At 33.8% G+C, this 25,188-nt stretch overlaps 1 protein-coding gene across 1 annotated transcript in view; it reads left to right on the forward strand.

Annotated features, from left to right (window-relative positions):
* The window catches only part of LOC118194875 (A.superbus venom factor 1-like), a 325,092-nt gene that overhangs the window by 153,421 nt on the left and 146,483 nt on the right, over nucleotides 1-25,188 (forward strand). The window contains exons 19-21 of the mRNA XM_085813226.1: nucleotides 9,790-10,018; nucleotides 14,210-14,419; nucleotides 17,689-17,788. Of these exons, the coding sequence (XP_085669352.1) occupies nucleotides 9,790-10,018; nucleotides 14,210-14,419; nucleotides 17,689-17,788 (539 nt within the window). The remainder of the gene's footprint in view (nucleotides 1-9,789; nucleotides 10,019-14,209; nucleotides 14,420-17,688; nucleotides 17,789-25,188) is intronic.

The raw sequence follows: 25,188 nt of genomic DNA on the forward strand, positions 1-25,188 counted from the left end.
ATCTACGAACTACGCACACCTTGCTTTAATAAATTAACATAACAACAATAAATTTCAAAGAATACCATGTAGGCAGCATCCTGTTTAAACTTAAAAAAATCTACGAATTGCACAATCTAGGCATTGCACACTAATCAACAGAATAAACTAAAATAACTAAAATTACAAACAATTCAAAAAATAACAATAACAACTGAAATTCATAGTAAAAAAACGATGAACATAACATTCTACAAAATAAAATGCACTTACTATAATACATTTGTTAACCACTTGTGCTAAAAAGACGTGCTACGCATGTCGAGATGCTTTTGTCTCAAACTGCGTGCAAAAATGAAAATAATGTGGTGCACATGTCACCTAACAACGAGATTGTTTATTTCTTGAGTTACAGCTCTGGATTGCACTCGCAGACGCGGAGCGGCGTAAATGAGACACTTTACCGCTTGTTATATTGTAGCGCATGGCACCGCAGCCATGAAGTTTAGTCGTAGCACAAGTGCTTAATAAACTTTCGCCAGTCACACAACGTCTGTGAACAAAAGTGCCACGATTCTGCTATATCATATCTCTTTCTGCGATTCAAAATTTCGAAAGTAATGATAAAAACTTTCTTCAAAGTTAACTTACTACACGAAAACCACAATCCAAATCTTAAACTCCGCTGACAGCCACATACTTTACCAGCAAGCATTTCAGTACAAATCCACACAAGAACTATCAGAAATGCTCTTTCTCGTTCGAGTTCTCATAGCAGCTACGCATATCGGACTCTGTTTTGAAAGTTCCACAGAAATTCCAAAAATACACTTAAATCCTTATAAACACACCCGTGAACAAAAGACTCGTTAAGAATTCCAACATCATACCTTTTAATACTAAATTTACTTTCCACACAAGTTAAAATACGCGACTGAAATCTTGACACCACATCTATCATTGCAACATAGGCCATTTCAAAACACACATGACATAAACGAAGGAGCAAATAAACCACTGTAGCAAAAGAGTTAAGAGCTTCAGCTTCAAAAGGGTTGCCATACAAATAACATCATCCCCAAAACCAAAGCACAGCATCATAATTGCACCAAAAACTAGTGCAGAACATATATCGCCACATTTGGTGATCTTAGGGCGAATATAAGAGTAGAACCTAAATTTATTAACTTTAAATTTACTTTTTACAAATAGAGAATGTTTGTTAAATTCAAATAGATACACTCTTAGACAAAAAAAAAAAAAAAAAAAAAAAAAAAAGATGCACCAAGAAGATATAAAGCAAATTGGACACAAATTGATATGCATACAGGTTTCGATGGAAAATGCAAAATTTTACATTTTGGCTGCCAGTGAATGAACGGTTGTCGCTATAGCACATCTGATCTGCACCAACTGACAGAATATTTAAGAGAAGAAATTACAATTTCAGGTCATAAATTCTTCACGAATTTCATTCCGTGTGCTCTATTAGACAGTAACTATGCCTCACATACAGGTGCGTAAACGATATGCACAGATGTCAGAATTCAAGAGAAATTATGTAGTTGGGCTCAAAGAAACTGGTTGGTCATATCGGCAAATAGCTCGACATTTGAGAGGAGCGATGCCACTATTAGATGATGCTGGCAGGAATGGGTGAACCATGGCCGCACACAGCATCAAGAAGGAAGCGGTAGGCCTAGAAAAATGACAGAATGTGAAGACTGAGCAATCGTCAGAGCAGCACTCACAACCCCAGATGCATTATTATCATTGATTGTACGGATAACTAGTGCTTCAGTGATCGCAAGAACTATTCATAGACGGCTCACAGAAAAGGGGCTGAGGTTACGGCGCCCTTTGTGCCGACTACCATTGACCTGTGCACAACGTCAAGCCCATTTGCAGTTGTGTCGGGCTCATTCACACTGGAATGTCACTGACTGGAGTAGAGTAGTCTTCAGTGATGAGTCCCGCTTTGAACTGAGCCCCGATGAGCAGCGAAGGCGAGTCTGGAGACGTCCCAGACAGCGGTGTGATACCAACCTGACTGTCTTCCGGCAGACAGGCCGACAACCAGGAGTGATGGTCTGGGGTGCCATTTCATTTCATAGTAGGACCCCTTTGGTTGTCATCCGTCGCAACCTTACAGCACAGCGGTACGTCGACGAAAGTTCTAAGGCCTGTTGTGTTGCCCTTCATGTCACACCACCCTGGGCTTACATTTCAGCAAGATAATGCCTTCCCCTGCACTGCACATGTTTCTACTGCTTGCCTTAGTGCTTGCCGAACATTTCCTTCACCAGCAAAGTCGTCAGATCTCTCTTCTATTGAGCACGTTTGGAGCATTATGGGCAGGGCCCTCCAACCAGCTCAGTATGCTGACGATCTAACGAGCCAGTTGGACAGAATTTAGCACAATATTCCTCGGGAGGACATTCACAACCTCTATCAATCGATGCCAAGCCAAATAACTGCTTGCATAAGCGCCAGAGGTGGACAAATGCGTTACTGACTTGTTCACTTTGTGAAGCTCTATCACTTCAATAAATCATCCAATTTTTTCAAACTGTAATCATTTGTTTTTCTGTATATGTACACTGCTCAAAAAAAAAAAAAAAAAAAAAAAAAAAAAAAAAAAAAAAAAGGGACAGTCCTATATCTCCTGATCTACTGGGCCGATTGACAAAATTCAAATTGCGTTCTTCATGTCTCGAAAGCGCGACTTAGGATATATATTAGATTTATATATAGCACTATTCTAACATAGGTATTTTGACACAAAATCGGACTTTTTCTGAAATAACATACCAATTTTTTTACATATTTTACATTCTACGGCTCAAATTATGCCAGAATACCAAGTTTTGTAAAAATCGTACGATTAGTTTTTAAAATATTAGCTCTCAAAATTTTAGCTCCTCAATGTTGAATTTGGCAAATATTTATTAATAACTCTTTTTTTACTAAACTTTTTTTTATTTTTTCTCTCACATTTCGAAATTTAGGTTCATTCCAAATAAAATTTACCCATTTTTTGTGTTTTATTTTTTAAATTTCTATTTTTAAATAATTTTTATAAATTTTTCGAAAAACATTTTGAATTATAACCTATAAAATTTTTACCATCATCTTAAAGTAGGTGTATTTTTAAGCATATCTGCAAAAAATTAGACTTTTTTATTCAAAATTTTCTAAGATATACACGAATTTACTTACATATTTTCGCGTTTAGAAATTTGGCATCTTTTTTTTCAGCGATAATAACGCCAAATGTGGTCTATGGATTTTTGTTACACTGAATTGCCACAGCTATTTTTAACCTTAAATTTCAAGTAAAATTTTACGGAGAATTAATTATATGAAATTTTTTCCCACAATAAGGCGTAATAAATATTTATTAATACTATATGAAAATCTATTTTTTAAATTATAGATGATATTATTCAAATTTTTAACAATTTTTTTAAATTTCTCTCTTTTTTCCTTTTTTTAAAAAAATAAGAGTACGTTTTTCTAAGAGTAAATTTTTACCTTCGGCGTTTTATCGTCTGCTACTTTACTTCGTTTAAATCGAATTGTCTAAAACTGAGAATTTTCGTTTAATGTTTATTTGAATTTAATGAAAATATTTTATGACATTAACTGCATAATTTATTTCTAAACAAACTGTTGCTTTTGAAGTGGCTGAAAGAGCGGCAGATACTATCATCCATACTTTTAAAGCACAGTATATTTTTATAGAAATATAAGATTTAGAATAATCATTTTTATAAAAGTCAAATTATTATATAAACATACAACCCTGTAGAGACTGAATTAAGGAAACTGGTGAGGCTCCAATTAAATCTCCAATTTAATATTTTATTTGTAAATATTTAAAATATTGTTGTATACTTAGACACAAAAAGCAGAACTACCAAGCCGTAGTGCAAATGAATATTCATTTTCTTTTGCAATAATTGTATTCACTTAATATTCTTGGAATATGAGCTAAAGAAGGAAAGTTCTCGGAAGATTAAAGAAGTGTTTAAATCCAGTGATATAAAGTTTGTCTTAGAAGCTCAGGATCAAAACGATTCTGCAATTGCCTTAGTAGTTGACTTGTAAATGGTTGTGAATTAAGCAGATGACTTTTAATCTTACGTTTTCAGTCAGACAACGTATTCCAAATGTTTTGTATTGCATGATAATGCATCTTTTCATTATTCAATAACCAGTTGGAGAACCGCTTGTGTTCCGAAAATAAGTATGTGTACTCAATCGTCCTGCATGTTTTTCAAATTTGTTTTCTTGTGATTTTTTTTCTTTCCCAAAAACTAAAGCTGCCTCTCAAAGGAAAGTTTTTTGATATTGAAGAGACAAAAGGAGTATGACATCTACTTTTAGAGGCATGTCAAAAACAGATCTCTACAAGCCTTCTCTTCCATTACATGTTGTGCAGTCAGACAAAGAGTTGCATCAGCGTAAATTCTATAATCTATTTTTATTACACTCTGATTACTTTACTAACATACAGTGAATATATAATTAATCTTTTATATCAGCTTAAGTAATTCGGAATTTTTGACGGAATTGTTGTCGGAACTAAGACTTAGAAGATAGGTCATATTGAATATTTCGATAATCCAATAAATTCAAGGTCGCAGTTTCAATATTTTATTTTCGGAGGGAGGGGAATTTTTTTCAGTTTTGTTCCATTATCCTAAGTATATTTGCTTCGATTCTTTATTTTTTCTATAAAAGCGGAAATCTTACGCATGGTATACATATAACGCATAGCTTCAATTAAAATTTAATAATATACAGGGTGTTTATAATTAAAGTTCCACATTGAAACGGTCATAAAACAAAAACTACTGGATCGAATGTTATCAAACTTGGTAATCGTATAAAAGAGATCATAGGAATTTATTTTCCGCGAAAAAAGGGAAGTTCCAAACCTCACCACCAGGGGGAAAAAGGCGCTGTATGCAATATTTTTAAACGAAATATGGGTCGGAATGTAACTTAACCTTGTGTTACACGGGTTTAATATGTTGCATACCCTTAAGAAATTTTGAAGTAAGAAAATTACCATTTAAAAGCGTTAAATTCGATAAACGTCGAGTGTAAGTGAGAAATTCGTCCGTGAAAACCACGAATTAGCGATTAGAAAATGTGAGATCGCAAATCACTCGCACAAGTGCGTACAATCTGGAAATCGTTTTCTTACAGATCGCTAATTTGTAATTTTTGAAGCCTGAATTCGGCCCTAAAACATGAAGATACTGATTCAAAACGCTTTTAATCGATTTGGGCCAAAAAAAATCCCTCATGTTATCTATCTAGTTCCATTGCATTCTCCTACTGCATTCGATTGCATAGCAGTCATTCCACACCGTTTGGTGTGGAATGACAGCTAGTTTTATAACTGAACCATTTTTCTCTGAAGAACAGTCGACAGCTGGACTACTGTGATTTCAGCTCACTTAGAGTCAGTGTTAAAATGTTTCGTGATACATGAACTGCAGTAAAGTGGCATTTTAGATACTACGATTTTTATGCAGGGCTGGGCCCCACCTCACTTGTGTCGCACACTTACTTAGGCAACGTTTCACGAATGAACGTCTTATAGGCCAACACTTCCCCTCTTCCCACCAGACCTCAACCTCTGTGACTTTTAGCTATGGGGTTTTCTCAAAAGCACTGTTTATGGTGATAATCTAAACAATTTGGCAGAAATGAAAAATGTTAAACACTGACATGTCCGTAACATTGCTCCCGATATGCTAAGAGCTGCTGTTGAGAATGCAGTAACAGGATTTAACTTGCTTTCGGAAAATGCTATACGCTACATTGAACATGCTTTGTAACACGTTTCGGAAAATATTAAACATATTTTAAGCAGATGTTTTCGAGTCTTATTTCATTTAAGAATCTTGTATACAGCGTCATTTTCCCCCTGGTGATGAGTTTTTTTAACTATTTTTTCCTCGCTGAAAATAAATTCCCATAACCTCCTTTACACGATTCCCAAGTTTGATAACATTTGGTACGGTAGTTTTCCTTTTATGACCATTTCAAATTGGAACTTTAATTATAACCACCATGTAAATTAAACTTTAAAAATTTTACAGTTTGGTTCAAGTCCCAGCTTTAAAAATATATATATATAAATATAATCTTTTATATTAATCCTCTTAGAAAGCATGTTTTAAGAAGCTAATTTTTCTCTCGCGTTATAGATTGTATAAAAAAACATGATCTTTAATATGATTTATATTGTTTGAGCCGATATAAGAATCGGGTCACTCGGTGGTACAGAATTAACCCTGCTGGACTGTTTTATTTCTTTGTCATTTAGCAAAAATCTTTTAATTAAAATATTTATCCTTTGGACTTCGCTTTTTTTTATTTATAGTTAAAATGACTAGAAAATGAAAAGCTGTCTTCAGCTGAAACGCAATTCATGTAATTGATATTTAAAAAAATTGACAAGAAAGCAAAATTTATGGAAGTCTAGCAATCGAAAAATCTTAATTTTCTTGTGTGTGCACTGAAAATAACTGTAGAAGAAAAGAAGAAAATTAGGGAGAAAAGTAAGCAAAAATTTGCAGGGAAATTTGGCTGTCAGACATACCAAGATGTTTCAAAAAGTTAGACGCTTTTGAAGATACTTTCAGGATACTTCAATGAATTTAGGTGTTCAAAGAAAAAACACTTGGACGTGTACACCAGCAAATAATATCAATTGAGCTTTTGGTTAACAGAAAAGACAATATGGTTTAGACTATATGGTTGTATAAATTTAAATTACGTTATATAGAACATCATATCGCATCATAAATGGAGAATCCCATGATTTTCTCATTCGAATTATTTGAAGATTCAGGAGTTTATCCAGTGATGTATGTGGATGTCACCTAAAGATGTTTTTTTTCCTCCTGATGAAACAGCAGCCGAGCGATAAAGTCACTGAACGCTGGTAGTTCTGTCCGAGGTCCGAATCCCGCGAACGGGCTGGCTGCATGGGCATTTTCGTGGTTTTCCCCATGTGTAACGTGTAATTGAGCCAGTTTCCCTTACAAAGTCCTCCACGAAGGCATCCCTTCCCTTAGGCAGATAGCCCTAGTGTGCTTTGTCATAATTAAATAAACCAAAACCTCTTGATGAAACCAGTCTTTCCTTTCATCTCATACCTTCAAAATGTTTAGCCTCTAAAGACTGATAAATGCTCTGACCAAATATTGATGAAATGGATTTAATTGAATTATTAAATTACGTCAAAGCAGGACTATCTGCCTAAAAGGAAGGATGCCTTTGTGAAGAACTTTCTAAGGGAAATCAGCTGGCATACACGGTACACATGAGAAAATCCACGAAAACGCCCATGCAACCAGCCTGTTTACCGGGATTCGAAACCCGGAGTGAACTATCAGTGTTCAGCGACTTTACCGCTCGGCCGTTTGTGGGCCTTTATGAAATGGAAGGCGATAACTTTATTTAAAATTATTGTCAGAAACATCAAGATATTTCGAAAATTTGGATGTTTTTTAATATACTTGCGGAATGCCTAAAGAAAAAGAGCAAGAATAAAGTAGAATGCCTGAAGAAAAAGAGAAGAAAAAATACATTTTACGGTAAAATTTGGTATTTGTATTTTTTTTTTAAATTTAAAACTTTTTAATCTTATGATATTTGATTTTTACGATTTCAATATATATATATATATATTTGACTAAAATATGAATAACATTTAAGAAGCCAAATGTAGGATAAAATTGTGTAAAGCAATGGGCACAATGATAAAACTGTTTAAAGCAGTGTATGCAAGTCATCCTAAGTTAAAATGTCGCAATCCTAAGTTAAATGTCTCTCTTATTTATATATATTTTTTCTGAACGGAACATTGAAAGGCGTGTTAACTGTGCTTTACTGTATTTTCTCTTTTAATATACGCAGTTTTCAAACGCATCGTAGTCTGGGTTACAAAGTATTCCTCCGAAAGAAACGCAATTCAAATAAATAAAATCAAATTCTGGAAAATTGTTATTAATAAATATATTTAAAATGCTCAATTCGAAGGAATAAATAGAAAATTTTAAAACAATTATCTGAAGAGACAATGCAACACAAACAATTAAAATAAAAGTTAAGAATTTAAAAATTACCTAAAATAATAACTATGACAAAAAATATATATAAAGAAAACTATTTGAAAAAAATAAATGCTGCACCTTTATTTACGCAGTTCGAATAGGTAAGTAGAAATTTTTAAAACAGTTATTCAAAAAAAAAAAAAAAAAAAAAAAAAAGCAACTTAAACAATTAAAATGAAATTCGAAAAAGAAAAAATTACTTAAAATAATAAGTTATAATTAAAAATATAATATAAAGAATTATTATTTGGAAAAAAGGAACGATGGTGACTTTTTTTCCGCTCAAGGGAAAGGAAACTAGGTTGCCATATATTAAGAATTTCGCCAAGTGAACTATTCTTGGCGCAAACTGACAAAAAAGTGCCAACATAAATTTGTGAATTTCTCCGTAAATTTCGTTCCAAATTTTACAAAATTTCATATTTAGGCGTAATTTGAGTCGTAGAATCGAAATATGTAAAAAAATTGGTATGTTATTTCAGAAAAAGTCCGATTTTGTGTCAAAATACCTATGTTAGAATAGTGCTATATATAAATCTAATATATATCCTAAGTCGCGCTTTCGAGACATGAAGAACGCAATTTGAATTTTGTCAATCGGCCCAGTAGTTCGGGAGATATAGGACTGTCCCATTTTTTTTTTTTGAGCAGTGTACATCACTTCTAATTGATTTTCATCCCATTCGGATAACTCCTTCTTGGTGCGTCATTTGTTTTGTCTAAGAGTGTATATATATACTTTTTTGTGTGTGTATGCACACTACTCTTATCTTTCTTTCTGTGTGAAATTAACTTCATCCCAAATACTCTGGTGCAACTTAAAAAAAATTATGATAAGGTTGAAAAATTAGAAAATGCACCATGTTGTTAGTTCGGGGGGGGGGAATCATATCATATCAATTGTAATTGAGATAATATTAACATTTTTTCAAAAATAATATATTCTGGGAAGTGCATTTTTTTCTGAGATGAACTGGTAAATTTATAGTTGTATAATCAATTAATGTAAATATAATTAATAATTGTAAATCATAATAACATTAATCATTGTACTATTTTTATATTATAGATCAGGGGTTCTCATCCAAGGGGTATATCCCCTAAAGATAATTTTATAGCTTCAGGGTGGTATGCAGTCTGCTTTTTATTTGCCTACTAAGTATATAGTTTTAGTTTAAGAAAATGAAAAACTACTGTTATTCAAGTTTTTATAATGTCAACATTTTGTACACTTTTTCTGGTTTAATTTATAAAATACTGTGAAAAATAATCTAAATGTAAATAAATGTGTGTTTTATTTTTCACATTTCGGAATGGGAGAAATGATTGCTTAGCAGTACTGAAAGGAGTGCATGGGACCAAAAAGGTTTGAGAACCCCTGTTATATATAGATAGTTGCAGTAATATTGTAATTATCAATAACATAAACAGTTAATAATTTTATTCATTTTTAAAGTTAGCCTTGTTATCTGACTTTTGAATATTCTGTTCGTAGAAACTGATTATAAAACTGCAAGTGTTTTGTCACATAAAATGTTATGTTTATTTCTGTATCAAACAAAATTAGAATTATAAGCGTTTCAAGGTTCATGTCATTTTTATATTTAGTCTTTAAGAAATGATCAACTCACCTGTAATATATATTATAATTCCTTCTTTTTATTTTTAGTGTTGGCAATAAAAATGAATTATCTCTGAGTTTACCACATAGTATCACTACATGGGTTATTCAAGCTGTATCTGTATCACAAACACATGGAATATGTGTTGCAGAGCCAAAGAAAGTATTGTCCTTCAAAAAGATTTTTCTTCAATTGGATCTTCCGTATTCTGTTGTACGAAATGAACAAGTTGAAATTCCAGCCACTATCTTTAACTATGGTCACAAGAGATTATCTGTAAGTTCAACTTAAGGATAATTTCTATAATTCTCCTTATTCTTTAATTTCATTGAGAAATTTAAGTTCATATTTTAAAATAGAAGTTGGCCTATTTTGTTTCATAATCAAGAAATTTCCATTGTTATTAATTTCTAGATTTGAGTAGATTGATCATGTGTCTAATTTTTAATGTACAGTTTTTATTTGTGATGTATCATATATTTATACAGTCAAAAGTCGTTAATTCGGACACCCATAATCCGGAATGATCTATAATCCGGACCTCACAGCTAAAAACTTTCTGCGCATGCGCACAGGCGGTTTACGCGTGCGCGTAAGACCTTGACTACTGCGCATATGCATGTGCGCAAGTGCAGAATACGTTTTCGCCTGCGCGTTTAATGTATAATGGACGGTGTAAGCTAAAATTATATAATTATCTATTTCAGTTAATTTTAATGATTGCGTTGTTCCTTAATCTTCGAACTGGATCCCGCTTATTATTTTTTGCAGACTGTAAGAGCAATTTTATAAAAGTAAACTTGAACTTTCGATTATGTCTAATAGAATTTCCGATGCTGGAACTTCCAAAGGATCTACAAAACGAAAGTATGTTTCGATGTCCAACAAACAAAAAGTGGAATTGCTGCAAAAAATGGATAAAAACATGGAGAATGTGACAGAGAGGTTAGTGAAAACGAAAAAATTTCGATTGACAAGTTAGTCGGTATTCTCGGCACAGCAATTAACGGGACTTGAACAGCGGAACTTTGTAACTGAACAAGAAATTATGTCTTTTTCTAGAATGAAAGAGAAAGTATTATCACATAAAACGAAGCAACTTAAACAACTTACATTGAAAGAAATGTTTAATAGGGTAAACAACTAAATATTAAGCTTTTTTTTTGTGTGTGTGTAAATTTTGATACCCTTTAGATCATAATTGTTTTTTATTTCATAAATTACGGTTTTATATTTTTAATTTTAGAATTTCTGCATGCCATCTGATGAGATTTAAACTGATGATCTATAATCCGGAAAAATCGATAATCCGGAGTCGCCGAAGTCCCGACGAGTCCGGATTAACGACTTTTGACTGTATTGTTTTAGTAAAGATTCTAATTTGTTCTATTTTTATTAATATTTTGAAATGTACTTCCCTACCTACTGTGCATGTGTTATTGCCATGAAACTTGATTTGGTCATCTATATTTTGTAATTAAAACCATCTGCTGTTGAAAAATCCTGCTTTCGATTTGTTAATGGGGGTGTTTATTTAATGATGGCATCTGCTGAAGGCTGATGTCCATTGTTGTTTTGTTAGAATACAATATTTGTTCGACAGTTAAATGTAGTGGAAATGTGCCTGTTGGCTATGGGATGAAGCTGCACGAGGAGAGAGCGAGTGCGAGAAATAATCTACCATCATAGGATATTTTTCTGCCAAGAACTACCAATCATTTTTGTATGTAAGTTTTTTTACTCAATTATCCTAGAATATTTGCTCTTTTTATGACTTCTGTTGTGCTAGAACTTGACATAAAAACTAACAAAAAGACCATGTTTTGTATCTGGTGGGATAGCCATGGTGTTATTCACAAATAGTATCAGGAAATAGGTAAAACCCTTGACAGTAAGAGGTACAGCTAATCCATGTCGATGCTGCTATCAAAGAAAAACGTTGAATTGAGTTCTGGCACAAAAAGGTAATGTTCCATCAAGATAATGCAAGACTACATATGTCTGCATTCACTGGCTTGACTCTGTGCGGACTTGAATGGGATCTTTTGCACACCCACCATATAGCCTACACATCACTCCTTAGGACTTCTTTTTTCACACTTGCTGCCACATATAGCAGGTTCTATCATCCATTCTGCACAGGATGTCCGAAATGAAGGTGATCTGTGTTTGGACTCAGGGCCTCAAAGTTTCTGGGCCAAAGGCTTTGAAAAACTACCAAAACATTTGCAGAAAATCATAGATTTGGGTGGTGATTACTACCTACACTAAAGATACAGCTTTCATGTTTATTTTTTTTTCTAACTTTATTAAGAAAGTGTTTTAGCAGAAAACTTTTGTTACAACCAGATAATTGTACATGTTCTAGGAAAGCTATAACAGATTAGATAATTGCAAGCCACTAAATGCTACATATAACATCAGAAGGTTTTGGAAAAGATCAACGAGACTCATTATTGTCTAGCCACGGCATAGAACATTTTCTTTCATCTTATGAGATTGCCTTTTAAAAACAGAGAATGTCTGTAGTGCTAATAAAGAAACAATGCCTATAATGCTAGAAAAGTGTTTAAGACTCCACTATTAAAGATTGAATCTTGGCTCTAAATTGACTTTTGACAGATTGTACATATTACACACCTTTGCCAATGTAGCTCTTATCCAGTCAAAAGTGAAATATGGCTGAACTGTTTATGATTGGCACTGTCTTGTGCATTGTCAAAACCGTATTCCATGTGTTGTCAGGCTCTGTGTATGTTTTCACAAGTCTTTCAGACATATTTATTACAGAGCTTTTATGCAGTGTTTTTCAGCTGTCACTGCAGCTAAGATATAGGCATTCCTCCCAAATTATTATTTTAATATAATAATATTTTGCATATTTTACTTTGATGCAGTACCGCTATGTGGTACGTTTGAGCAATTAAGATGTTAGCAGTCCCCCCCCCATAATATTAATTTTACTATTAGATTGCATCCATTTTACTCAACTTGATTTTCTATACAAGATAACCATAATCAGATCTAGTACCAAACAAGATGTTCATGTGTGTTTTCTGTTGCATTCCTTATTTGCTTATTAGTTAATGTTGTCTTATAAGATTTCAAGGACAGGACTGTCAAGATATATGAAATTTTATCTTGGCAAGAAAGTTCAAAGATTAAATTTCTCATGAGCTTTTCTGGCATTTCAACTTATTTATTGATTCTGTTTCACTTGCTGTGCATGAGGAAAGTTAATTAATTTAAATACTTCTTTTTTGTGTCTGCTTTGCAAATTTGCATTTATCAATGACCTACTTTTTAATTATTACAGTTTAATGAATGATTAAAAGATTATATCAAAGTTGTATTTTGTCTTTTATATTGTGTATGTGCAAATATACATACACACAACACATATGTAAGGGGTATTCAAATGAAAATGTTTGAAACGTAGTAGCAACCAAACTGGTGGAAATTTGAATATGCTGCTTTGGCATCACATAGTGAGACATCTAAGGACTCGAATGCAATATCCGTCATGGTTTGCTGCATGTGCAAGGCCCGCACATGACGGCAGAGTAAAGTAGTTCTGTCTAATTGATGCGGCAGTGCGTGCGATGACATTGTGGCTTTCAGAATGGAAAATTCGATTACTGAGGAGCAGAGAGATATTGCCATGGAAGGAGTTAAACCAGTCAATATTCATCACCAGTTGGTGGCCATATACAGAGACTATGTGTCCAGTAAGAAAGTGGAGTGCCAGTTCTTCTCTGTATACGACCACCATCTGGTGATAAATATAGCCCAGTTTAACCCCTTCCAAAGTCAGAAATCTGGTAACATCTCACTACTTCTCAATCGTCGGATTTTGCATTGTGAACATCAAGACGTCATCACACGCACTGCTGAATGAATTGGACAGAGCACACAAATGCCTACTTCACTCTGGCGTCATGTGTGGGCACTTGTGCATGCACGCAACCATGTCGGATATATAATATATACTTGTATATAAGGGGTGTTCAAATTTATATATATACATACTTTCTGTATTGATTTTTTATCTGGTTTTATTGTTTTATATACTCATATGTGCTTGATTTTGTTGTCTGCCATTATGAATGTGTTATCTTTTGTTTTATCAGATTTTATTGTAATGGGTATTTTTAGAGAATGGTCATCATGAATATTTTTTGTAGACTTTTAAAAGATATTTTTCATATTTTTACTTTTGAGATTTCCATGTTTTTACTTTGCTTCCTTCCTCTCAACTTGTGTTAAGTGCATTGTAACCTTGTGGGATATGCACCATCAAAAGCAAGTAACCAATCTGCACCTCTATGATAGTTGTACTTCTATGGTAGTTTTTATGAAATGTCTTTTATATATAAGTATATGGTAAACTTTTTATTTCATATATCATTTTAGAAGGTTATATGATTACTATGTTATTAGAAGGTTGTATGCCAAAATATTTTCCAGGTTATTATGTATATGTATGGTGTGGAACACTTGTGTACAGGAACTAAAAAAGATGAAAAAAGTGAGAGAAAAAGGCTGATAGTTGAAGGTCAGTCAGCAGTGACTGCAACATTTCCTGTTATACCTTTAAAAGAAGGAGAGTTTGATATTAGAGTTGTTGCTCTCAGTGCTGAAGGAAGTGATGCAATTATGCGAAAGCTGCATGTTGTTGTAAGTATTTCAGTTATTTACTTAGATTTCTCTAATTTATGTTTTCTTTTGCTGTTTATAATTTCTGACCTGTATAAAAATATTTCTGTCTATTATTTCTAGTGCATTTTTAAAATATACTCACTGTATTTACAAGAAGCATGTTAAACTCACAGTCTCAAAATGGCTAAATAATTATTAAGTAAGCTTTTAAGGGGAAAATGCCATTTTCATACTTGATAATATATTTAAAAAGTGAGTAAATACATACTAAATCTTAATACTGTAATTAGTTCTTTGAAAAGTTCAAGGAACATAAGGAAATCTTCATAGTAGATAGATATCTATTGTTTCTTGTCACCTGGCATCTTTTTTATGCAACCAACAATGCCAGCAAATGTGTGAAGACGTGCTTCTTACACTAGCGGTTTTCGAATCTGCCTCTGTTCTGTTAACCTGGAACTAAAATATCTGATGGGGACACCACATGACTTCCTTGTATGGTCTATTAAATTATACATATTTTTTGCTGCATTTCATTTAAACTTATTTCTCCAAATTTCGTTAGGGATATATTTCTCATTCAATCAATTCAGTTCTGACTTTGCTGCAAGGCAAACATACATAAAAACTCAAAACAGTTTCATTAAAATTGTAAAATACAGAAAAACATAAAATGCCAAATACAGGTTTTTTATTTTATTTATTTATTTATTTTATTAAAATTAGAGTTTCTACGCAAAAACAAGTAATTTGGCCAGCAGGCAAGAAGACAGATTTTTCATTGCAAGTTGAAAGTTTGTTGTTGGTTGTACTTGGTAAAAAGACACTGAAGTTGGTGCACGAATTGACTTAATTCAGTATTCTACTAAGAGTTTCAAATGTGAATTTCAAATGTGCAGCTTTAGTAGCACTTAAACAACTTGATAATTCTACAAAATTCTTGATAATTCTGCAACTATTGCAAGCAGATTAACTAAAGGCATAAAATGCTTAACCAGAACATAAAAGAAAATATAATTCAATCACTTCTAAAGCAAAAAATGATCAATTTACCAACATGTAAGAGGAAAAAATTGAGTTCGCTGAGCCAGGTAACAGAGTGAGTATATCTACATATATTTACATAGATATTTGATCTGGGTGATTGCAACCAAAAAAGAAGGTGCATAACTATGTGTTATAGCAGTCCTATATAGAAAATATCAATGTTCTGAGGCTATACATTTTTGCGTTATGCAAGATATGTGCATATGTATATGGAAACGTCATGGAAATTCTCTTCTGATTACAATCCATTCGTGCAAAAGAATCCTTTATTTTGTCTGTATGTACAGATCCACACAAAAACATGGTTCAAGTGGTTTCCAGAGTGGTCAACATGGATATTTTTGTTGAAATATGATAACCGAAAATTTTCAGAATTACAATACTTCCTTTACTTCACACAAGGAGGTAAAAAAATGAAAAAAGTTAGGGAAAAAAGCTGATAGTCAAATTCAGTTTGGAATGACTGCATTATTTCCTATTGTACCTTTAAAAGAAGGAGAGTTTTTATATTACAATTATTCTCTGTGCTGAAGGAAGTGCTGTTAATTTCTTTTCAAAATAAGAAAAATTGTTCACACTGATACATACCCCAACAGCACAGCGACATCACTGCTACTGTAAACATGTCATTCTGTGATGATCCCAATACTACATGCCTAAAGGGCAAATATTTATGCCTTTTAAGCATGCAAAGCTATTAGCTCTCTCCCTTCATATCTATATATTGTGTAGAAGTAGTTCCCAGTTTGTGCTCCACAGAGCCCCAAGGGCTCTATGCACTGCATGGAGCTCCACAGCTGCTCCAGGAAAATAAAGTAAATAAAATCTGAATAAAGTTAAGAAATAAGAAATAAGAACTAGAATAAAAATAAGAAATTTGGAAACTATAAGTTGAATTTTGTATCTCCTTTAGTAGAAAACTAAACTTCAAAACTAAAACATTTAGTGGAGTTTCAGCTGTATATAAGATAAATTCAAATTCTTGTCAGAGAGGGCAAAAATAATGCTGCTTTCTTTCTCAAGTACACATTCCTGTAAAGCAAGGTTCTCTACTTGTACAGATACCAAAACAATATACAGAATCTACATCAATGCAGAACAAGATATCAAAACCTGTAGATAGCAACAGTTTAACTTAAAATAAGAAAACTGTGCATAGAAATGCAGCCACAGGTGGTCTTCATTAAACTTTTTTTAATGTTATATCTTTATTTAGGCCTAGAGTGCACTATAGTTCTGTAATTGTAAAATTAAGTTATAATTGTCTTCTATAAGGAGTAATAAAAACTTCATTTATGAATGAATATGTATTCAAATTGAATTGCATGTCACAATTAACTAGTTGGGACCAAATTTATTGTAACAGCATTAATGATGCTTTCAAGAATAATGGAAAATATCTATTGTAATGCAAGTTGCTTTATTTTATTGAATTTCGAAAGAATCTTTATGTTTGGCTAACTTTTGACAGTAGCATGTTGATAATAAATTGAGATATTATGGTAAACTTCAAAGTTTTTAAATTATAATTTAAGTTTTTGGCCAATGAACAGCTGTTTAGATATCTCATTAGTTTATTACTTCTCCTTAATATCTATAACTTTTTAATACCTGTTAAATGCTATTCTTCATATATCATTAATTTGTAAGCTATATTACTTGTAGTCTAATTGATTTTACAAAGTGAGTTGGTTCTAAAATAAGGCTGTGTGAGTTAAAGAGTGTGGGAACCACTGCTGTATGGTACCGGAAGAAAGTATGAAGATACGCACAGATCCAGGAAGCCCATATTCAATAATAATGATATCGTAACTTTGCCACAGATTAGTGGAAAAGAGTTTTATGGCCATGGCACCCACATGTTGACTATTTGGCTGCCATTGATGTATAGCAAGAATACTAAAGATATAAGCAGTGTACATCTATACAAAATAGCAATAATAAATATACTACTTATTTCACCTTCCAGAAACAGATGCACGGATGGTTAAGCTGGCATATGACTTTTATATCTTTTTTCTATGGCATGCATACTGATTTGAAAAGAAGCCCCCTTTTTTCAGTTTTTATGTTTCCAATTTAATTTCTTTTCATCACACATTAAGAAATGAGTATTTTGAATACCATGTTCATTCAATATGAAGCATGAAGCACATTTATGGTCTAGTTAAATGGGTTATGCATGGGTTAATAGTTTAAATAACTCACACAGTCTTGTTATATTTATTTTATCTTTTCAGCCAGAGGGGTATCCTGATGGAATTGATTTTTCTATTAAACTAGATCCTTCAAATATGCAACGCAGAAAGAGAAGATTTGTTGGTAACAACAGATATACAGGTACGCAATATTAATTTTGTTTTGTAGGGGCTCTGATATGTACATTACAATCAATTAGAGCTTTCATTTACTCTATAATTATATAAAGATCATTGTAAAAGTAAGTATCGTTTGGATATTAAAAGAGATTAGCAATTTGCTCTCATCTGTATTACATTACAGAAAAATCTACACACTTTAAACTACTCTTATACATCTTCACCATGTGAATTAAGACATGCCATATTTTGGCACTAATCACTATCCAGTTCATAGAATTTTGCCATCTGTGACCTGAACCAGTTTTGGATGTTTACCTTGATCTAATCATCTCTTGCAAAGTGCTGGCTGGTAAAAAATTTCTTGAGATGAGAAAACAAGTTGGTTAGAGTTATGTCCAGGCTATAAGGAGGGTGACAGAATTGTTCCCAGCAGAATGAATCAAATAGCATCATCGTTATATATGCGATATGTAGTTGCATGTTGTCTTGCATGAACACAAAAAGAAAAGTCAGTAGTACAAGTCTTTTGTTCTGTATCCTGCACTGTAATTTCTTCTCAGTGTTTCACAGTGAAATAATATGTGCATTTTCAAATCAGATGATGGTGGTTCAGTGAGTTTACTAATTTTAACACTCTTACATTTTTAACAATATTTTAATTCACTATATACAGAGCGTATTCTTAGGCCACCGCCTTCAACATGAACAAACTTTATTCTTTTTCAACTATGCAAGCAACAGCGCCCTCTAGCCTTTTTCTTCAAATTACGCAACACTTCCCACCTGAACTTGTGGAGAGTTCATATTTCAATAATATTCTAGAATATTCAATTACTATTTCGACAATCAATCCTAGAGAAATGGTAATATAACAAACATGCATACATAATTATAAGCACATAAAATTTACAAAACATTAAATGATACCTATCAGCGAGGTCAGGAGAATCAAACCTAAAAATATAAAATACAAACATTAGTTAAGTTCCATATTATATAACAATTGTATAGGCCTTTTTAAGGTATCAGTAGGTGTTTTAATTATGCAAGATCTTATTTTACCATTTCTGCCTGCCATTAATTCCAAAATTTTACCTGTTGTCCAGAGATTTCTGGGATGTTTATCGTCATGAATCAAGATAAATATCGTTGATTTTAAACTGAGATGCGTTAGAGTGTGGAGGATAAATATTGGCAGATCTCAGATTAAAAAGATACTCTGATCTCCAACGCTTCAAAAAATGATTTAAAATATCTTGATGGTATTTATATCTTTTAATACAGTCAAAAGTCGTTAATTCGGACACCCATAATCCGGAATGATCTATAATCCGGACCTCAAAGATAAAAACTTTCTGCGCATGCGCCGAGTTGGCACATGCGCACAGGCGTTTTACGCGTGCGCGTAAGACCTTGACTACTGCGCATATGCGTGTGCGCAAGTGCAGAATACGTTTTCGCCTGCGCATTTAATGTATAACGGACGGTGTAAGCTAAAATCATCTAATTATCTATTTCAGTTAATGTTAATGATTGCGTTGTTCCTTAATCTTCGAATTGGATCCCGCTTATTATTTTTTGCAGACTGTAAGAGCAATTTTATAAAAGTAAACTTGAACTTTCGATTATGTCAAATAGAATTTCCGATGCTGGAACTTCCAAAGGATCTACAAAACGAAAGTATGTTTCGATGTCCAACAAACAAAAAGTGGAATTGCTGCAAAAAATGGATAAAGATATGAAGAATGTGACAGAGAGGTTAGTGAATACGAAAAAATTTCGATTGACAAGTTAGTCGGTATTCTCGGCACAGCAATTAACGGGACTTGAACAGCGGAACTTTGTAACTGAACAAGAAATTATGTCTTTTTATAGAATTAAAGAGAAAGTATTATCACATAAAATAAAGCAACTTAAACAGCTTACATTGAGAGAAATGTTTAATAAAGTAAACAAATAAATATTAAGCTTTTTTTTTGTAAATTTTGATACCCTTTAGATCATAATTGTTCTTTATTTCATAAATTACGGTTTCATATTTTTAATTTTAGAATTTCTGCATGCCATCTTACGAGATTTAAACTGATGATCTATAATCCGGGAAAATCGATAATCCGGAATCGCCGAAGTCCCGACGAGTCCGGATTAACGACTTTTGACTGAAATTGAATTTCTTGATCCAATCAAATTATTTGATGTTATTTTATTAGCAGGTAGAGATAGTAATCGTCTACCAACCAGCAAATGAGAGGGTGTTAGTGGAGAAGGTTCATTGGGATCGATAAATACATAGGTAAACGGTCTACAATTAATCATTGCCTCGATATCAATGAGCACTGTTTCCAGCTCTTTCACAGTAAGGGATGCTCGACCAATAATTTTGCGTAAGCTGGATTTTATGGTTCGTACCATACGCTCCCAAAACCCTCCCCACGACGGACCCCTCTCAATAATAAATTTCCAATTTATGCCTCTAGCAGAAAATAATTCTTTCACAGGTGAGTCACTCAAAGTTTTAAAAATATGTTTTAGTTCTTTGTCAGCTCTTTTAAAAATCTTGGCATTATCGGAGTACACGGTGATACTCAGTCCTTGGCGAGCTAAAAATCTTCAGAAAGCTAGCAAAAAACTTTCAGTGGTGAGATCAGTTACTATCTCTATATGTAAGGCACGAGTGACCGCACACATTAAAAACAGCATGTAAACTTTACCTTGCCTGTCTTTCATAAAAAATGGATCGGTGAAGTCAACCCGGTCACAGCAAATGGAGGCAACTCTTGGATTCTATCTGGAGGAAGTGTAGCGATATCCTGTACTTTTGTAACACGATAGGCGATAAATGGTTTCTAATTATTTGGCGAACCTTTATTCCAAGTAAATGGCAATTTCGGAATCACTCCAAAAATAAACATCCTCAATTAAATCACCAAACAATTTTTTCAAATATTTATACATTCGAGCAGCCACGAGTGCTTCCATTAACTCTAAACGAGGAAGCGTAATTGATCTTAAAGGTGCAACCCTGCATTTCGACATGATAAAGGAAGTTTTAATTTCTGAATCACTCGTACGGTATCTGAAATATGCGATGGCCCCATATGCTTTAAGACTAGCATCCGAAAATAGGTGAAGGCTTATATTCATTGGATTGTCATCAAAGAAATTTTTCTGTATCGATATTTCAGTTAAATCATTACGTTCCTCCCGCCAAATGTTAAATTTGTCCTTAATCTCTGCAGGAAGGATCTCATCCCAGTCAGAACCGGAGCACCAGATTTCTTGCATAATAATTTTCGCCCGAATAACAAAGGGTGCAATAAATCCAAATGGATCGTATATTTGGGCGATACTTTGCAGAAGTTTCCTTTTTGTAGCAAAATCGTTTCCAGTACAAAAGTTTTTTAAATTTAACTTTATATTATCCTCAATGGAATTTCAAATCATGCCTAAGAAATTCGATTCACTAGTTAATTTGTTATCTCATTCCTTAATCTCATTTGAGACCTATAAATCGTTTAATGCTTTAGAATTAGTTGTTAATTTTCTGAAATTCATCCCGGCATCCTTAAATATGTTAACCGCAGCTACAGATAACTGATATGCATCTTTAACCGTTCCTGCTCCAAAATATAGGTCGTCGACATAGACAGAAGAATTCAACATTTGGAAACTTTCCAAGTTCCAAGTACCGCTGGATGCGCCGCTGATTAACTTGCAGGATTTGCAAGTTTTGTTCCGGCTGTCTGAGTTCGTTGCTATAGAGCGCTGAAAGTAGGAGAATACATGAGTGAGACCTAAGTCAGGATTGCAGATGTTGAGAGGGCGTGACTACCTTGTCACGTGAGGTGTGAAGAAGTCGTTAATACGTTGCGAGATTTCAGGTTAGAAATGCCGAAGAAAACTTAAATGTACAAATTTGCAGAAATAATTACATAAAAGGGAAATTTTTCTAGTAATCATCAGAGTAACAACATATGGAATAAACCAAATTTCATCACATAATACAGTCTATCAGTCCTGTAAGTTGAAATTCTGAGTCCATGATAACGTGATGGGGGTGGTGTAAACAGAATCATGGTTTCATTATAACAGTCGAAGATGTTTCAGGAAAGCAATAATTTTAGTAAGAGTTAAAAATAACAAAATAAATGCAGAACAAATGTTAACACAAAATACATATATTACAAATTCAAAATGTCTATCCCAGAGTATACTTAGAATAAGTCACATATCACGTGAGCGGAATCAGGCATTCTGATTCGCTTAGCGTAAACTTGTCCAAAACTGATGAAAAGAGTAAAATAATTAAATAATGGGTTGCAATAGCGAAAAATCACTATTTTTCTCATGTTCTTCAATATGATAAATATAAGGAATACCAGAAATTTCAGTCCTAAAAAATGCAGAAAGTCCTACAACAAGGCTGAACATAGAACTCAAGTTCTTAGGTCACGTGGGAGGTCTCTCTCCCAGGCGCTGACTTTTAAAAGTGCTTCTTGAATATTGAAGAAAAGCAGTATTCTGGAGTAAAGTAAAGGAAAATAAGAGTAAAATCACTATGTACAGATCAAAATTTCCACTAACTTGGTATTAGGTGGGGAAATTTTCGTTTCCACTGAGTATGTAAGCTGCGAAAGGTCGAAGAAAAATCGATCATCGGTGAGAACTTCATAATGAAACATGTTGAAATGATTCATAAAGTTACATTCCTGCGCATTTTTGAAGAATTTATCGTTAAGTTTCCGCAGATGTACCGCGATGGTATCAATTTTGAGGTCCTCATGGAGGGTCTTGTTGCGGACATAATAGTGTGCGTTCGTGATAATACGCAGGAGTTTATTTTGAACGATTTGGAGTTTGTTCACATCTGAGTCTTTGGCTGCCGCCCAGGCAGGAGATGCATAAGTCAAAATAGGTCTAATTGTGGAGAGATAAACAAGTCTTTTCTTCCCCAAATCCATTCTAGAGTATTTACCGAGTATAGGAAGCAAACACTTGATAAGTTGTAGTGCAGTGGTTCGAACATTGTTGATATGGTCAGTCCAAGTAAGACGATCATTAAGAGTGACTCCGAGATATTTGGCACTTTTCACTATAGGAACTCTTTCATTAAAGAGGAGAAGGTGATTCTTCAGTTGATTATTTCTTTTCCTTCTGCGAATAATCAATAATTGAGATTTTTGAGCATTAATCTTCACTTTCCAATTCGCGCACCATGACTCTATACTTGGAATGAAGGCTTGTAGTTTCTTAATAGCGAAGTTAATGTTCGCAGACTTAACTGCCAGGGCAGTATCATCTGCGTAACATGCAAAGATAGAGTCGTTACTGTTGGGTTTAGGGAAGTCTGCAGCATAAAATAAATAGAGTACAGGGCCTAAACAAGACCCTTGAGGTAGTCCACTTTGCATATTACGTTCTGAGGAGTAAGCTCCTTTCACGTACACTTTAAAAGTCCTGTCCGAGATGAATGAGAGGATGATCAGAAGAATTTCTCTTTCAAAATTAAGGTTGATTAGTTTTGCAATGAGTCCCTCATGCCAGACGCGGTCGAAAGCTTTCGCTACGTCCAGCATGAGGATAACAACATTCAATTTGTTATGTAAAGCAGCTCCAGAATACTCCGTAATACGAAGAAGTTGTTTTGCGCTCGAGAGCTTCTCTCTAAAGCCAAACTGCTCCGGCGGAAGAAGTTGAAGATAATTTTTCATTCGGCTGAGAATAATTCTTTCAAATATTTTACTTAATACAGGCAGTAAACTAATGGGCCTGTATCCGTCAGCTTGTGAGTGGTTTTTTCCAGGTTTTGGTATTAAGATGACCTTAGCAGTTTTCCATAATTTGGGGAAGTATGAGGATGTAAGGCAATCATTAAAAATACTTGCTATTATTCCGATAGTTTTTCTGGGAAGGCATTTCATAGCTTTATTTGTGATGCCATCTATTCCCGGTGCTTTCTTGGGATGAAGTTTCTCGATAATTTCTTTAATCTCAGCTGGATTGGTGAATTTAATTAAGTTTCTAGCAGTGGGGGAATGTAACCAGTCTTTGACATGTGTCAATGTGCTATGTTCAAAGTCCTTATTATTTGGCCATTCATTGGGTGTAAATTGTTCCTCTAGGTAGGTCGCAAACACATTTGCTTTATCCTGATGAGTGACTGCGAGAGCTCCATTATGGGTAAGAGGGCGATTTGTAGTATAGTGAGATTTAAGATTCTTAATTAATGTCCATAATGACCCATCTCTAGTGTTAATACTAATTAATTTCTCGCACCATAATTCTTCTCTATAATTTTTTATGTCTTTCTGAATTTCTTTAATAAGTTTATTGATTTCGCGTTTTATTCTTGGGTCCCAGGTCACGTGATAGGATTTTCTCATTCTGTTGCGTTGTCTAATCTTGATGCGAATGTAATTAGGAAGTCGAAGGCTATTATCTTTAAGTGGTTTAGTGTCACTTGCTTCAGCAATAGCACTTTTAATATTTTCGGTAAGTGCAGAAACCGCATTTTCAACTCCTTGCACTGTATTAAGGTTATAGAGAGGAATAATACGATCACTCATAAGATTTTCAAAAAGAGACCAGTCAGTAGTTGTGTTAAGAGTACGAGCTTCAGTTCTATTAATTCCCAGATAAGCGATAACGGGCAGGTGGTCAGATGAGAGTTCTTGAAGTACTTCAGTAGTAATAGGAATAGTAGTGGTAGACAAAGCGATGTCTAATATATCAGAGTACTCGAGTCTACCTGGACGATAAGAATCATTCGGTGCATGAATTACAATAGGATTATTAAGTATGTAATTATATAATATTTTGCCATTTGCATTGGATCGTCGACAGTTCCAGGCAGTATTCTTTGCATTTAAGTCCCCTGCAAGGACGGTCGGGATATCACTTGGCAAAAAAGCATTTAATAAGTTATCACTAAGCCTGTTATTAGGCGGGTTGTATAGAGCAGTGAAATAAATATTTTTAAAAACTGGTAGCGTCACACAAACTGTAACTAGTTCACAGTTAAAGTCTCTGCTTTCCTTAATTAAACATGATTGTAACGTGCGTTTAACGTATATACAAACACCTCCACCACGGTGACTAATTCTATCACACCTGTAAAGTAAATAATTTGCAATCCTGAGACGGTGACACTGTTGCGCATGCGTTTCGGTAATCACAGCAATATCAATATCATGATACTGTAGAAAATTATGAAGTTCATATAAACGGTTCTGGAGGCCATTGGCATTCCAGATGACAAAACGGATGGGATTCACAGTTCTGGTAGTTTTATCCATGTTGCTGGGTTTTGTCAGGAAGTGAAGCTTTATCAGTAGTTAATTGCTTAAAGATTTGAGTTATTCCAGATTCCTGAATGATGGAAACGATGGCCCGTAAGTCACAAAGCACTTTTTTAGCTTC

This window comes from Stegodyphus dumicola, chromosome 3 (genome assembly GCF_044657685.1).
Source record: "Stegodyphus dumicola isolate Sdum_Otavi_A_Nest chromosome 3, ASM4465768v1".
NCBI lineage: Eukaryota > Metazoa > Arthropoda > Arachnida > Araneae > Eresidae > Stegodyphus > Stegodyphus dumicola.